At 42.9% G+C, this 17,838-nt stretch overlaps 1 protein-coding gene across 4 annotated transcripts in view; it reads left to right on the forward strand.

The window, feature by feature from the left end:
* The window catches only part of nrxn3a (neurexin 3a), a 164,756-nt gene that overhangs the window by 83,527 nt on the left and 63,391 nt on the right, over positions 1-17,838 (forward strand). For all 4 annotated transcript variants that reach the window (XR_011907672.1, XR_011907673.1, XM_072364904.1 and 1 more), the window contains exons 7-9: positions 4,776-5,069; positions 5,220-5,367; positions 7,294-7,677. Coding sequence is in view for 2 of the 4 variants with exons in the window: in XM_072364904.1 (XP_072221005.1) it covers positions 4,776-5,069; positions 5,220-5,367; positions 7,294-7,677 (826 nt within the window). In the remaining 2 variants the exon portion in view is untranslated. The remainder of the gene's footprint in view (positions 1-4,775; positions 5,070-5,219; positions 5,368-7,293; positions 7,678-17,838) is intronic.

The following is a 17,838-nucleotide window of genomic DNA, read 5'->3' on the forward strand; positions in this document are numbered from 1 at the left end:
ATGGAGGTGGTTTATCACTTAACCACATCTTGATGTCGAATAATCAATTAAATTAGATATTTGCTGATGTTTAAATGGCCGTCGCAGCAGGATAAGCAGCATAAATGTGGTCGGAGACACTGCTGCACCGCTGATAAACACTCAAAAACAAGTAACACTGAATGAAAAATGACCATTTAAAGCATTTTTACTGATCTTATTTGGTTTATTCTGTCATTAATGTTCATTTGTAGGATTATTTCTATTCATCAGGAAGTTATTTACTGTAAAATCATGTTATTTTAAACACATTTTATAGATATTTACCAATTTAGAATATCTTAACTATACCTTTTTGAAGAGTTGATGTTATTTTACAGATTTTCTTCTAAATCAAAATGTGGATTATAATTAGTTTATGATGTAAAACAATAATAGATTCACATCAAAGACCTGAACATATTTCAACATGATTCAGGGTAGATTAAACTATTTCTAACATATAAATATCATCATTAACATTTACTTTCTGTTTTAGTAGCAAGATTAAGATAAAGAAAATGGAAATATTATAAATTGTTATTATTATTATTTATATAATTCAGCTTTATTATTTTTGCTATTATGATAAAATATCCTGAAAATACAAAAAATACAAAATACAAAAAATACAAAAAAAACAATAATAGATTCACATCAAAGACCTGAACATATTTCAACATGATTCAGGGTAGATTAAACTATTTCTAACAAATAAATGGCTAAAATATTATCATTAACATTTTCTTTCTGTCTTAGTTGCAAGATTAAGATAAAGAAAATGGAAATATTATAAATTGTTGCTGTTTTGCTAAATTATGATGTCATGGAGGTGGTTTATCACTTAACCACAACTTGATGTCGAATAATCAATTAAATGAGATATTTGCTGATGTTTAAATGGCCGTCACAGCAGGATAAGCAGCATAAATGTGGTCGGAGACACTGCTGCACTGCTGATAAACACTCAAAAACAAGTAACACTGAATGAAAAATGACCATTTAAAGCATTTTTACTGATCTTATTTGGTTTATTCTGTCATTAATGTTCATTTGTAGGATTATTATTATTCATCAGGAAGTTATTTACTGTAAAATCATGTTATTTTAAATGGCCGTCACAGCAGGATAAGCAGCATAAATGTGGTCGGAGACACTGCTGCACCGCTGATAATCTTTCATTCAGGGATTATGTACCAGGAGTGAAAAGATGCTCCAAAGATCAAAGTGATGGTGGAGCCCAGATGTGTTCCAGGGAGGAGGCACCAGGGCAAACCTGGGGCCCGCTGCAGAGATTTTAACCCTCAGCTGGCTCTGGAAGCCTCTGGTTCCTACAGTCTCCATTCAGACTATTGTCCTTGTGACCCGGTCCTGGAGAAGCAGGAGAAATGGGTGGATGGATGAGCAGAAGATTGAGGAACGGAACAAGCTCCAAAACAGAACCCTGAGGAACCTCTCAGGCTTCGACAGACATGATCTGAATTTAAACTCCCATCAGAGAGGCTACATGCATATTCAGTCTATCCAGAATGAATCATAAAGTCATTAAACCTGTTAAGATGCAGTAATTATGAATATTAAAAAATGACTTTGTTCCAGAAGAGCGACAGAAGTCAGGAATTCAAGAAGGAAATGACCTGGAGAGTCACTGAAAGGACATTTTGGACGGTTCAGTCAAACATCTGCAGACAGTTGGTGAGGATGTCAGATATGGATGTCAGTGGCTTCATATCGATCAGCTGTGTCAGCCTCAGTGGAGGAAATACTTTCGTAGCTATGTGGTGCACGATGAATATTTAGTCTCTTACTGATGAGCCTCAGAGAATCATTACAGATCGGAGAGACTTGGGATGAAAAAGCCCGGCTGACATACAAATGAATTCATTGTCATGCTGCATTTTGGAGGTGATACGTCATCGTAGGAGAGCTGTCAGGAGGGATGGAGGCAGGATGAGACAGACTGACACATCTGAAACGGCTGTCTAACTGTCCCTCATAATAAATGAATTACAGGCTGCCTGCACAGCCTGACCGAACTTCTATTTATTATCATCCTCTAATTAAGCATTTCGTTCACAGAGTGGCACTTCAACAGAAAACAGAAAGCAGGGAAAGTGTCGGGTGATGGATGCATGCCTTCGACAGCCATTACTCTGCAGAAGGTCCACAGACCTGCACTGCAGAGAGGATCCTGCCGTGGTCCAGGGTCTCAGTTCATTTTAAACTGGCACCCAGTGGAGGAGCATCTTTCCTGCATGGCAGTGGCCCTCCCAGCCCAGTTTTTACTCTCTAAAGCAGGGCCTGTTGCATAGATTCAGCCTCCTTTTAGATGTGATGTCATCGTTTCAACCTGGCAGACTTTTGCAGAGCAGCTGATGCTGTCGATGACGCAGATTTGAGAACCTCCTCCTGGTGGAACTGAACAGAACCTTTAATATCTTTACATAAAGTGACTGGTCTTAATGAGCTGTATTATCCATTCTTTTACCGAAAAAACTGCAGCTCATCCAGAACTCAGCCGCTCGAGTCCTCACTGAGACCAAAGAAGTGGAGCACATCAGTCCAGCTGTGAGGTCTTTCCACCGGCTGCCGGTCCATCAGAGGATAGACTTTAAAGTTCTGATGCCGGTCCATCAGAGGATAGACTTTAAAGTTCTGATGCCGGTCCATCAGAGGATAGACTTTAAAGTTCTGATGCCGGTCCATCAGAGGATAGACTTTAAAGTTCTGATGCCGGTCCATCAGAGGATAGACTTTAAAGTTCTGATGCTGGTCCATCAGAGGATAGACTTTAAAGTTCTGCTGCTGGTCCATAAAGCTCTGAATGGTCCAAAATACATCAGTGACCTCCTGACCCACTATGAACCTCCCAGACCCCTCAGGTCATCTGGATCCGGTTCTTTATCAGTTCCCAGAGTCAGAACCAGACCTGGAGAAGCTGCATTCAGCTTCTATGCTCCACATGTCTGGAACAAACTCCCAGAAAGCCTCAGATCAGCTGAAACTCTCAGTATTTAAGTCCAGGTTGAAGAAACATCTATTTTCAGCTGCTTTTGAATAAGCTTGAGTTTCAAAACGGAATCATATTTTAACTCTTATTTTTCTTTCTTTTGCTTAAATTTTAAATCCTGCTTTTTATTTCTTCTGTTTTAATGTCTCTGTGAAGCACATTGAATCACCTTGCCCTGCCCACTCTCCGCCGTGTGCACGTATCTCAGCTTGTGACTCAGCTCAGTGGTTCCCTCAGGATGCTGTCAGCAGCACCAGCTGTGTGGACAACCACCAGGAACGATTTATATCTGCTGTCGTCAGTGGAGGAACCACCGTAAAAGTGGTAAACGTTATGTTTGCCCTGTCAAATGTGTGTGGTTGATTTACTCTGAGCTCCGGAGGCAACAACAGCTGTTTAAAGAAAAAACAAAGGTGTGGAAAAGGAATAAAACATCTGAGGTGGAGACTTTATAGTTAGAGTCAATTACTGTCCTTTAAGGAGAAAAATGTACCAGAAATACTAAATCAGTCTCATCTCTGACAAACGTTAGGATATAGAAGTTCAACTGATGCATTTTACTCCTTATCTGGGTAAAAGCTCCTGACTCCAGCAGGTTTTTTTTTTTACTAATCAACTCCTCAACAGACCTGTGCATCATCTTATAGTCCTACAACCTTCCCATTTCCATGGTCCTGCTTCACAAACAGTACAACATCCACATTTAGCTCAGCACCTCCTGTGAATACAGGTTCATATGCTGCTGGTCCACATGATGTCTGAGTCACAGTTTAATCATCCAACCATCAGTAGTTTTCCATTGATCCTGCTTCAGCCTGTCAGCCACACAGTTAACTCCATTCACCTGTGCACACAGCTGCCTCTCATCACATGCAATCAGCCCAGCAGATAGTCACCAGCTCCACACTCCATCCTTTGCCAGATTGTTCTTTGCCTTTCCAGCGTTCTCCTGCCAGCTTTACCGGTACCGACCTGTCCCTGAGTCCCTGCTTCTTCTGCCTCCTGGTAATTCGACCCAACCTTCTGTCCCTGACCAAGAACTTTTCCTCTCCTGATTCCTGTTTGCTGGTTTCTAAACTGTTTGTCTGTCTGCCAAAGTCTCAGTAAAGCCTTGAACTTTTTACCACTGTCTTCTGACTCCTTTGTACTGGAACTGGGTCCAAACACCACCCGTTACAGTCTGAGGATGCAGCAGAACCTCTTGGCTTGGACCCTTACCTCACTGAGCATCTTCTAAAGCTGTCCACCTTGACCATGCAGGGAAATGCCTCCAGATTCAGCTCCAAATATGGTTCTTCTGTGTTTTGTCTCAGTTTTTGTTCCATAAATAATGACAGTCATGTCTGGATTCACTGAACTTTAAGTTCCAGGTTGTTTTTATTCAAATTTAAACCTCAGCCCTACTTTTCTTTTCCACATGACCATCAGGAGACATCAGAGAAGTGATAAACAGCAAACTCGCTGTGATAGGATTCATCCGGCGTGTGTTATTATTTGAATTAAGACTGAGTTCATCATCATGCCGCCGCTCTCAGGCTGAATAGACCGGCTTGTTAATTAATAACAACTTGAATGAAAATTCATTTCCACACATGTTCGTGGCGTTCTTCTGCAAAACTGCGATAATTCTTTTATTTCATCTTCTCATTGTGAAAATGTAAATGACTGCGAAATGTGTCCCATTTTTCAGCATCTTTATCTTTGACTGCGTAGAGGAATAACCAAAGCCCCCCCCGCCTTGTCACAGGTGGTGTACAAAAACAACGACATCCGCCTCGAGTTGTCCCGAATGGCTCGACTGCTGGACTCCAAGATGAAGATCCAGGGCGAGGTGTCCTACAAGTGTGAGAACGTGGCCACTCTGGACCCCATTTCCTTTGAGACCCCTGAGGCCTACATCAGCCTCCCCAAATGGAACACCAAGCGGATGGGATCCATTTCGTTTGATTTCCGCACCACCGAGCCCAACGGCCTCATCCTCTTCACCCACGGCAAACCACAGGAGCGCAAAGACGCTGCCCGCAGCCAGAAGAACACCAAGGTCAGTTCAGAGCCCTGAAATGATGTCAGAACACAAGGACCTGCATGTATTTGTTTGGACAGGAGCTCTCGTTTATTCTCACTTACCTGTATGTCGCCCTGTTTGTTTCAGAAAAATGAACGATAATCTCCATCTGTGTCTCTCCTTCAGGTGGATTTCTTTGCCGTAGAGCTCCTGGATGGCAGCCTGTACCTGCTGCTGGATATGGGCTCAGGGACCATCAAGGTGAAGGCCACCCAGACAAAAGTGAATGATGGGGCCTGGTACCACGTGGACATCCAGAGAGATGGACGCTCAGGTCGGTTTAGACGAGACTTTTCTGTAAAATGGAAACACAAATCACATCTGTCCTCAGAAAACCTCAGAGGTGCAGCTTGTAGAAACTGTTGTGATGTAAGAAATCGCCTCTTTCACCGGGCGTATCTCAGTGTGTAGAAGACACTGCTCGAGCTCAGAAATGGTCCGCCATCATGTCTGAAGAAGTGCTGAATAAGCAACAACAGGCACTCTAGCTCATAGCTCTGTTAGCTCATAGCTGCTGTTAGCTCATAGCTGCTGTTAGCTCATAGCTCTGTTAGCTCATAGCTCTGTTAGCTCATAGCTCTGTTAGCTCATAGCTGCGTTAGCTCATAGCTCTGTTAGCTCATAGCTGCTGTTATGTGGCTACTTGCAGCTATAGGAGAGCTAACGGAGGGATTTCTACACAGGCACTCTACTGGGCCCACTTCATCCACACGCCCCCCTGCAGCACAGTTTATTCACTCCGTGCTCTGTGACAGTCGGCTAACTTCACACAGAGTTTGCTGCTGATAGTTTTGAGCAACATGGCAGGATATTTATCAGATTTTGAGTAAGATGGACCTTCTTACCGGAGTGAATGAGCTGTGCTACAGGGGGGCGTGTGGATGAAGTGGTCCCAGTAGAGTGCCTGTGTAGAAATCCCTCCGTTAGCTCTCCTATAGCTGCAAGTAGCCACATAACAGAGCTATGAGCTAACAGAGCTATAGCACACGTTCATTCATTCATTCTTCTTAAAGTATTGGTGAAATAAAGACAGATAATGCCTTATTTAGAGGCTGCATCCTCTAAGCCCCGTTCACTCCGTTATATGGAGCTCCAGTTATCTAAATATCTTCTGAAGGACGCCGACTTTCACCAAACTGTTCTCAGTGAGCAGATGAACGTATTTCATGCCAGAAATAAGGTCCAGGTTTAAAAATACCAGAGTTCACCTTTAAGTCTTCTTAAACTGGTCATTTTGTGAATTGTACTTTTTTTAAAAAAAAATAAAAAATAAAAATAAATTTTCAGTTCTAATCATAATACAAAATAACAAAGCTGGCTGTAGCTCAGGAACCGACCCGTCATCTACCAGGTAAAGGTACAGCTCCCCCAGTCCGGGTCAAAGTGAACCTGAGCAAGATTCTGGACCAAAAGCTGCTGATGTTTTCATTTGTGTGAACAGTAGAGTCCAAATCTACACTTTTTAGTTAGCAAAGAGACTCATAAATGTGTGGATTAATGGGAAAGACTAGAAAAGAACTGCAAATACCATCATTTTAACGTTTTATCTATAAATGTGTGTAGAAGTTACAATGAAGAGACTTTTAATCACAAAACTGAAGAGAATTTAGTCAAAAAAGAAAAAAAAACGATAAATAACAACATGTACAGCAGCCTGAAAGCATTTTTGGACATTTACACCTAAAGAAAAAATGAAGTAAAAAGTTCAACTTAAGTAGTTATTTCAATAAAGTATAAAAATGTCGGTGTTAGATCCATCAAAAACACAATTTTAGAATATATATGCCAGGCCTGAGGCCAGTTTTAATGCTAAACCCTTGTGCAGGCAGAAAAACAAAGCTATAGCCCTGTTGCACTAAGAGTAACTACAGAAGTGTGATGAACAAAATCAAAGAGTCCTTTGAAGGAAAGGCACCACATCCGGGCAGATAAAACACTACGTAAAGTTTGTTCAATCTGTGAACGCTTTAAGCTAACGTTCACTCTGGCTACAGCACAGAAAACTAAAGATCCCTGGTTGCAGTCCAGCCTGAAAGGGAGTTGGCTTAAGGAAAATAAGGTTTTTACTGGGCTGAAAGGTGCAGAAAAACCCATGAGCTGTGCATCCTCTGCAGGCCTCTTCAGGCTTGGGTTTTATCTACCCCTACCCAAGTGAGCCCACATCCTAAACTGCCCCCAATCTGTGTTCTCTCTGCCTCAGGCACCATCTCCGTGAACAGCCGGAGGACCCCGTTCACAGCCAGCGGTGAGAGTGAGATTCTGGACCTTGAGGGCGACATGTATCTGGGAGGGCTTCCAAATGACCGCACCAACCTCATCCTTCCCACTGAGCTCTGGACAGCGATGCTCAACTATGGCTACGTGGGCTGCATCCGCGACCTTTTCATTGACGGTCGCAGCAAAGACATCCGTCAGATTGCAGAGGCACAAAATGGTGCTGGCATCAAACCCTCGTGCAACAAGCAACCAGGCAAGCAGTGCGAGAGCTACCCCTGCAAGAACCGGGGGGCCTGCAAAGAGGGCTGGAATCGGTTCATCTGCGACTGCACTGGGACTGGCTACTGGTCACGCACCTGTGAGAGAGGTAAATGTGTGTTTGGATGTGCTCTTTAACCTTAGAACAGACCAAAGCAGCAGCAGCAGAGTGGCACACGAAAGAAGTGATGCAGCAAGGGAGAAACTGTCATTGGCAACAGTTTGGGACCTGCTGCGGCTTCAAATATGTTTCTGTTTCTGTATTTATCAGACGCTTTTATCCAAAGCAACTTACAAATGAAGATATAACAGCTTTATAAAAAGCTAACAATAAGCTCCATAGAAGGAACCCAGGAGTCCGACTCTGTCAGAGGGGACAGAGTAGAGATAGGGTGCAGGCATAGAAGGAAGAGCAGAAAGATAAAGAGCAGAGATAGAGGGGGTAGGGAAGTACAAGGTAAGTGCTGGGATAGGAGATGCTCTCTGAAGAGCTGGGTTTTCAGGAGCTTCCTGAAGATAGACAGGGACGCCCCTGTTCTGGTAGCGCTCGGTAGGTCATTCCACCATCGTGGGACGACACATGAACAGAGTTTGGATTGTCTTAGGCGTGGTGTAGGAGCTGCTAGACGACAATCCTGGGACCAACGGAGGGACCCAGTTGGGACAGAAGCCTTTGCAAGAGCATTCAAGTAGATGGAGCCGTTCCATTAAGCTCTTTGTAGCTAACATCAGGGACTTGGATCTGATGCGGGCGGCTAAGGGCAGCCAGTGGAGTAAATGTGTTTGGATGTGCTCTTTAACCTTAGAACAGACCAAAGCAGCGGCAGCAGAGTGGCACACGAAAGAAGTGAGGCAGCAAGGGAGAAACTGTCATTGGCAACAGTTTGGGACCTGCTGCGGCTTCAAATATGAATTATTCTCACGGTTTAAGACTCGTCACCAAAGATTTAACGTGCAGAAGATGTTCTGAGGGGGTCTTTCTTAAGGCGAGCTATGATGGTTCAATAGTTTTTAACGTCTAAACCTTAACAGACTGAAATTAAGGTGTATAAAACAGGGTCAGATGTCTGTAACTCTACCAATAAACCCCTCCAGCCTCTTAAGTCTGACTTGCTCCTGGCGAATCCCCAGTTAATGCAGTTCTTTCAGAGTTAGGATAACTACAGATTGTGCTGTGCAGCTCTTTCTAAAACCTGCTCACAGATGCAGTGACTGACTACTACAGCATAGTGTCACATGAGCAAAAACCATTCCTCTTCACCGTCTCACCACTGTCCGATTTAACTGCTGAGCTCGCTGCTCACATTTCATGAAAGAGATGTAAAAGAAGTACTAATCCATTCCCTGCTGACATACATGTTTATGTTTCACATGCCTTGTACCTGCCACAGAGCCTCGCTGCGATCCAGCATCTCTCAGGACTGTTTCCACAAAGCTGAAATGTTCACTTATGGACTCTTTGTTGACCGACTCGTACAGTTTGGAGCTTATATTAAGCTGCACAAGCATCAAATGAGGTTTACTTTTAAGAGCTGCTGCAGTGCAACAGACCAGCATTTATTGGATCGCCTGCATTTAAAGAGACACTGCGGCAATAAAAATTAGAACCGATGATCAAACTTTGCACCGAAGGCAACAACATTATGGTCATTTTGTGAAGCAGGCCTTGGTCATCATACAGCTGCTTGTGCAGTTTGAAGTGGACCAACATTTAGGCACATTTGAGAAGTTTAAAGGCTCCTCTTTCTCCACTGAAACTCAGCTAATGAACAGGAGTTCCTCAGGCCTCATTGTTCCATCAATTATCTTACATCCTCCTGGTCAAGCTGCTGGAAAACAGGCCCAAACCACTGTACCACCCCTGCCGTGTTTCAGATTGAACACATGCACGGGGAACCCTCCAGTGCCCTGCTGACCAGATCCCATCACATGTCTTATAAAGAGTTTAATAAAGTCTGATTGGAGCTGGAAACTAATTTCCACATCTCTAAAGCCCATAAATTGCTTCCTCTGCCTTGTAGCATATCAAATAACCACTTTTTGATAATTTCTTTCTATTTATTCTAGTTTTTCTTCTTCTTAATCCAGTCTTCTGGGTCTCAGTTTTACCTTTGAAAGGAGGCTGATGCTGCAGGGCATCATCGGGTCAGTCTAACACAGGCTGTACATTTCAATTATTCCGTAAGAGGTATCTTATTAAAATATTTCAGTAGAATGATCCAGAGATATTAGTGAGACCCACTCAGATTTGCTTTCTATATGATGGTTGTATTAATAATGAATCTTTAGACATTATCTCCTGTTCTTAGAGTGAATCGGGTTTAATATTCAGCTGATGCTGCGATTGCAGTGAAGTTCTGAGACTTTCGCTGAAAAGTAATGTAGGTTAGAGTGTGTATGTGCAGCATTACACAAGCTGTGGACCCATAAATCTGCTTTTACCGGCACTGGAATTTCAACTTGGAGAGAAAAGAAGTTTTATAACTTGAATCGTAAAGGTTTGGGGTGAGGACACGGTTTGAATTTAGGATTAAGTTTTGTTGAAGTAATATTTGGGCTGCGTAATGAAGGGATATAAATGTGTGCTGCTGCTTTATATCTTGGCACCAAGGCCCTTTGAATGTTGTTCTGCACAATCTTACCTGCCGTTGGTCGCTGGCTCTGACTTCAGACAGTTTGTCCAATGAAATAAAGTGCTGCACTGAGACCTAATGAGTCCAGTAATGGAGCTGAGGATATATTGCTGCTCATATGAAGAAATAAATCACAATTCGCACTCATGATATGAACCCATTCTCTTTTCAGTCTAATTTCCTTGATTTATAGGACATAGATGGGTCCACTTAGAGGATAATCACATGTAGACCTGTGGATCAAGTAATGGAAATATTAATAGTTCCTGGTCCTCTTTATTATTATTACTCCTACTTACTTTTTTGAGTTCCTTGAACTTTATGACAGCTGCCTGATCCAATTCTTCGTGTCACGTAGCGGTTAAGAGGCGTCGAAACAGGAGGTCAGACCTGGAACACATTCTGTAGAAAACCAGACTCCAGTTTATGTTTAATCTGGACAATAAGAAAGAAGGATAAGTCAGTATAAATTCTACAAAATATCTGTGAAAGTAGGAAACCTTAGTTTTAACAGATTAACCAACAACTTTGCTCAGATTCCCCCGAATAGCTTCTGGTTTCATACAGATTTAATACAAATTTTCATACAAATTTAAATCATTTCACTTATTCTTGAGTTTATTTGGAGCACATTTCAAGTACAGAACAATTCAAAGTGCTTTACATATAATAAAAGTATTGCAGCGAGGAGCGGAAAAAGTATTAAAAATATGTAAAAGAATATAAATAGAAAGAAATAAAATAATTAAAATGAATAAAAACAGTCTGCATAAGTTAAAATATATCCTGCAGATTTCATGCAGAGACACATGAGAAAAGAAATGTTTTTAACCTGGATTTAAAAACATTTGGTGACAGTTTAATCTCCTTAATTTAGCATCACAGCTAAATGCTGCTTCTCCAGGTTTAGTCTGGACTCTGGACCGGACCAGCTGACCCGAGTCCTTGGATCTAAGAGCTCTGCTGGGTTTATATTCTCTGAACATATCACAGATTCTGGGATTTATAACCCATCAGGAGGCTTTTAAAATCTATTCTGTGACTGACTGGAAGCCAGAGTAAAGAGTTTAAAACTGGTGTGATGTGTTCAGATCTCTTAGTCCTGGTTTAAACTCCAGCAGCAGCGTTCTGGATGAGCTGCAGATGTTTGTGGAGTCCAGTTAAAAGACCGTTACAGTAATGGAGTCTACTGGAGATGAATGCATGGATGAGTTTCTCCTGGTCTTTTTGGGAGAGAAAACCTTTAATTCTGATGTTTCTGAGTTGGTAAAAAGCTGCTTTGGTGACAGCTTTGATGTGGTGTTGAAAGTCAGATCAGATTGAGTTACAATGAAGAAGTGGATCCTGTTATAATATGATTCATAAACTGGGAGTAAGAACTGTGAAAGAGTCTAAAAATCTAAAATGAGCCATGATTCCTTCTTCCATTCTGGTGTCATGGGGTGAATAATTTTACTGCTGTAATCACAAGTTAAATGTAATCAGTTAAAGAGTAATCAGTAGCTGCTAAATAAGAGAACTCTGAGATCTTCATACTTCACCTGCTGGTTCGATAATCATTTCCTTTTGAACTGCAGCACCAATCAGAAGCTGGGACCATCAGCTCATGCAAAGTGGATGGTTAGCTGTCTCTGAAGCGGGTTCCTGAACTGGACCCTTAGTTGGACTCTTTTAATGGAGCTTTCTGTGCTGTTTTTCGAAGGATTTGGTCTGTATTTGCTGCATTGATGAGGCTGTTAGAACAGATTATTTATCAAAGCATCCAAGGCTGTTTCATGATGTCTCGCATCAGGTGTTGTTTGTAATGTTGATGCCAGAAACACAGAATTTATCACCATTTTGATGCCTGAGCGTGTGCAGTTTGTTTGTCTGCTTTCTCCAGACATGTAAAGCAGATTTACTCCAACAGTGTCATGTAGAGGAGGCCTCAGCAGTTTCAGAGGCTGAGCAGCAGCAGCAGCGAGGCGACTGGTGGAGATGGAGGCAAGCACTCATTTGCATATATATAGATCCCTGCATATGAAATGAGAAAAAGGTGTAGAGTTACATCTCAGCTATTTTAAGGCATGAAGGGATTACTGTTATAGAAAAAATAAATGTGTAAGAACAGAGATAAGGATTTAATCAGCTTCAGCAGAGGGATTTCAGCGATAAGACGATGTTTCACAACAATATTAACCGTTTAAGTTTGGCTAAAGTCTTTCTACTTCTGAAAAATGGGGAATGAAGGTCTTCTTTGGGTTGGTTCCAACATGACAAAGTCGGTGGATCTTAAGTGAATCAATCCTTTGGGCACACTCTGCTGAGACCATCTCACATGCAGGTCATTACACACAGACGCAGCTGCATCCAAGAAATACGACGTGTCAGAGTTAATCTGACAGCCCACATCAGAGATGTAATGAGAACCTAAATTGTGTTTATTACAGCACTCCTTAAATGTGACACCTTGTCAATTAGACATCAGTCACAGCCGCCCTGCTCTGACCAAACAGCCATTTATTTCATGAGCACATGGACTCAGACACATGTGAACATGCACAATTTAAGTCTTTTTTTATCAAATCTGGTGATTACAAAACATTATGTCATGCAAATATTGTGAGAATAAGATTATTGTCTGGCATTATGTATAGTTCCTCGAACACGAGTTGTCCAAATAAAACACAAAAAGCTGCTGCCACTTAGTTCCTGTTCAATACTGCTCAACAACATGCTCAGCCAGTGGTATCCATGATCTCATTCTTTATGCTGCTACCCAAACCCTGTGACCATAGATAAAGTTTATGGGATTTTTTTAGCCTGGTCACTTCACAGCTGGTTGAGATCGCTCCAGAAAACACTGGAGGTCATGAAGAGGCCAAGAGGACCTCATCATCTGCAAAGAGCAGAGATGCAACCCTGAGATTCCCAAACAAGGCACCCTGCTCTCCTCAGCTGCACCTCAAGATCCTGTCTATGAAAACCAGAAACGGGTTCAGTGACAACAGCTCTGGCAGCAAAGACCATTAATGAGTTTGAGATGGTGCAAAGGTGGAAGACATAGAGTTTGAGATGGTGCAAAGGTGGAAGACAGATGAGTTTGAGATGGTGCAAAGGTGGGAGACAGATGAGTTTGAGATGGTGCAAAGGTGGAAGACAGATGAGTTTGAGATGGTGCAAAGGTGGGAGACATGAGTTTGAGATGGTGCAAAGGTGGGAGACATGAGTTTGAGATGGTGCAAAGGTGGGAGACATGAGTTTGAGATGGTGCAAAGGTGGGAGACATGAGTTTGAGATGGTGCAAAGGTGGGAGACATGAGTTTGAGATGGTGCAAAGGTGGGAGACATGAGTTTGAGATGGTGCAAAGGTGGGAGACATGAGTTTGAGATGGTGCAAAGGTGGGAGACATGAGTTTGAGATGGTGCAAAGGTGGGAGACATGAGTTTGAGATGGTGCAAAGGTGGGAGACAGATGAGTTTGAGATGGTGCAAAGGTGGGAGACAGATGAGTTTGAGATGGTGCAAAGGTGGGAGACATGAGTTTGAGATGGTGCAAAGGTGGGAGACAGATGAGTTTGAGATGGTGCAAAGGTGGGAGACATGAGTTTTAGATGGTGCAAAGGTGGAAGACATAGATGAGTTTGAGATGGTGCAAAGGTGGGAGACATGAGTTTGAGATGGTGCAAAGGTGGGAGACATGAGTTTGAGATGGTGCAAAGGTGGGAGACATGAGTTTGAGATGGTGCAAAGGTGGGAGACATGAGTTTGAGATGGTGCAAAGGTGGGAGACATGAGTTTGAGATGGTGCAAAGGTGGGAGACATGAGTTTGAGATGGTGCAAAGGTGGAAGACATAGATGAGTTTGAGATGGTGCAAAGGTGGGAGACATAGATGAGTTTGAGATGGTGCAAAGGTGGGAGACATAGATGAGTTTGAGATGGTGCAAAGGTGGGAGACATAGATGAGTTTGAGATGGTGCAAAGGTGGGAGACAGATGAGTTTGAGATGGTGCAAAGGTGGGAGACAGATGAGTTTGAGATGGTGCAAAGGTGGGAGACATGAGTTTGAGATGGTGCAAAGGTGGGAGACATGAGTTTGAGATGGTGCAAAGGTGGGAGACATGAGTTTGAGATGGTGCAAAGGTGGGAGACATGAGTTTGAGATGGTGCAAAGGTGGGAGACATGAGTTTGAGATGGTGCAAAGGTGGAAGACATAGAGTTTGAGATGGTGCAAAGGTGGGAGACAGATGAGTTTGAGATGGTGCAAAGGTGGGAGACATGAGTTTGAGATGGTGCAAAGGTGGGAGACATGAGTTTGAGATGGTGCAAAGGTGGGAGACATGAGTTTGAGATGGTGCAAAGGTGGGAGACATAGAGTTTGAGATGGTGCAAAGGTGGGAGACAGATGAGTTTGAGATGGTGCAAAGGTGGGAGACAGATGAGTTTGAGATGGTGCAAAGGTGGGAGACAGATGAGTTTGAGATGGTGCAAAGGTGGGAGACAGATGAGTTTGAGATGGTGCAAAGGTGGGAGACATAGAGTTTGAGATGGTGCAAAGGTGGGAGACATAGAGTTTGAGATGGTGCAAAGGTGGGAGACATAGAGTTTGAGATGGTGCAAAGGTGGGAGACATGAGTTTGAGATGGTGCAAAGGTGGGAGACATGAGTTTGAGATGGTGCAAAGGTGGGAGACATGAGTTTGAGATGGTGCAAAGGTGGGAGACATGAGTTTGAGATGGTGCAAAGGTGGGAGACATGAGTTTGAGATGGTGCAAAGGTGGGAGACATGAGTTTGAGATGGTGCAAAGGTGGAAGACATAGATGAGTTTGAGATGGTGCAAAGGTGGAAGACATAGATGAGTTTGAGATGGTGCAAAGGTGGGAGACATGAGTTTGAGATGGTGCAAAGGTGGGAGACAGATGAGTTTGAGATGGTGCAAAGGTGGGAGACAGATGAGTTTGAGATGGTGCAAAGGTGGGAGACATGAGTTTGAGATGGTGCAAAGGTGGGAGACATGAGTTTGAGATGGTGCAAAGGTGGGAGACATGAGTTTGAGATGGTGCAAAGGTGGGAGACATGAGTTTGAGATGGTGCAAAGGTGGGAGACATGAGTTTGAGATGGTGCAAAGGTGGGAGACATGAGTTTGAGATGGTGCAAAGGTGGGAGACATGAGTTTGAGATGGTGCAAAGGTGGGAGACATGAGTTTGAGATGGTGCAAAGGTGGGAGACATGAGTTTGAGATGGTGCAAAGGTGGGAGACATGAGTTTTAGATGGTGCAAAGGTGGGAGACATGAGTTTGAGATGGTGCAAAGGTGGGAGACAGATGAGTTTGAGATGGTGCAAAGGTGGGAGACATGAGTTTGAGATGGTGCAAAGGTGGAAGACATGAGTTTGAGATGGTGCAAAGGTGGGAGACATAGAGTTTGAGATGGTGCAAAGGTGGGAGACATAGAGTTTGAGATGGTGCAAAGGTGGGAGACATGAGTTTGAGATGGTGCAAAGGTGGGAGACATGAGTTTGAGATGGTGCAAAGGTGGGAGACATGAGTTTGAGATGGTGCAAAGGTGGAAGACATGAGTTTGAGATGGTGTAAAGGTGGGAGACATAGAGTTTGAGATGGTGCAAAGGTGGGAGACATGAGTTTGAGATGGTGCAAAGGTGGGAGACGGATGAGTTTGAGATGGTGCAAAGGTGGGAGACGGATGAGTTTGAGATGGTGCAAAGGTTGGAGACAGATGAGTTTGAGATGGTGCAAAGGTGGGAGACATGAGTTTGAGATGGTGCAAAGGTGGGAGACATGAGTTTGAGATGGTGCAAAGGTGGAAGACATGAGTTTGAGATGGTGCAAAGGTGGGAGACATAGAGTTTGAGATGGTGCAAAGGTGGGAGACATGAGTTTGAGATGGTGCAAAGGTGGGAGACATGAGTTTGAGATGGTGCAAAGGTGGGAGACATGAGTTTGAGATGGTGCAAAGGTGGAAGACATGAGTTTGAGATGGTGCAAAGGTGGAAGACATGAGTTCGAGATGGTGCAAAGGTGGAAGACATGAGTTTGAGATGGTGCAAAGGTGGGAGACAGATGAGTTTGAGATGGTGCAAAGGTGGAAGACATGAGTTTGAGATGGTGCAAAGGTGGGAGACAGATGAGTTTGAGATGGTGCAAAGGTGGGAGACAGATGAGTTTGAGATGGTGCAAAGGTGGGAGACAGATGAGTTTGAGATGGTGCAAAGGTGGAAGGTGGAACAGCTCGTGCCTTGGTTGCCCTAAAAGCCTACATCAGTGACTCTGGAACACTGTATCAGATTAAGATCTTCTTTACAATTTGCCAAGGGAAAGTCATAGATGTTCAAACCAGACTTTCAACATATATTCATAGACAAATAATCAGGAACACCTGTGAAATCTGATGCAATCCAATGCAACCTTTCGGCCACAAATTGTGCTCCTACAAAGCATCTGTTCTCAGTTTCTGCTGACACACTCAAAAAGGCGATATTTCTGCTACATTTCTCCTTTTTAAATCACAGACTGCACTGCATTACATTTAAATGTGTTGCATGTTGTAGTGTTTGTGTAACTGTTTAAGATCTGGTGGGACATGAGAACAGTGGAGGTCAGGTCCTTTTTCTTAGATCTCAGTCCTTTATTCTATCTTTGATTCTCTCAAGTCTGTTCGAGACACAATTTTCTCTTATACTGAAGGACTTTGTCTCCACCTGGTGGTACTTTGGTGGCACTACAACAGCCTAATCACACAGTTGAACTGAGCAAAGGGACGTTTAGAGGACACGAAATGCCACAGCACATTATTAGATCATTTATCATATTAAGTTATTGTGACAGGAAAACTAATCACATCTGATTGATGCCACCAGAATGCGAGAAAACAAAACTGGTCCTGCTTTTCAGCTCTGGCTGAAGGCTGGATGAAGTGGAACAAAGACAGTGCAGTCACGATATCCTGCGGTGTTGACAGCATGTTTGATGGGATCTGGAGCACAGAAGACCTCCAGAAATAACCTTTTTTCCCCCCTTCAGGTAACCGAGAAGGTGTAGAATTGGCATTAGATGCAATCTTTTCTCTTCCAGATGCTGGCAGTAGAAAGATCAATATGTAAAAGAAGGTGAAAAAGAACCGGAGGATTAATTCTGTGTGCAGTGATCTTTCCAAGCGAGACAAAAGCCTTAAGGTTTACTTAATTATCTCTCAGAACTCTTAAGCTAGGACTGCACGTGGGCAGCCATGCATGAGTACTGTACATCATATTCAGAATCCTCTGATTTCCAATGAAGTGCTGAGAAACTTCTCCTGCCAACAGGAGGTAAATCTGACTCTGACCATGCCATGACTAATGCTAAACACATGCATATCAACTAATTTCTCATTAAATGTTTATGTGACAGAGAAAATTTAAACAATCCAAATTAAAGTAGCACAGCATTTGTAGCTTGCCTGCTAATTTCCAATCTCTGACACTTGAGCGGCTTTTATAATAAGATGTTTACAGACTAAATTAAGCTACAGCTGGTTGACCTTGTAAAATCAATAACAGACATATGCACACACAATATTCCACACACATACCTCTCATGCATATCCATTAAAACTGTATTTACACATTTAATAATTCCAAAGGTTAGGGGCAGCGT

The sequence above is a fragment of the Leuresthes tenuis genome, unplaced genomic scaffold (assembly GCF_036924035.1).
Source record: "Leuresthes tenuis unplaced genomic scaffold, fLeuTen1.0.hap1 SCAF_15, whole genome shotgun sequence".
Lineage (NCBI taxonomy): Eukaryota > Metazoa > Chordata > Actinopteri > Atheriniformes > Atherinopsidae > Leuresthes > Leuresthes tenuis.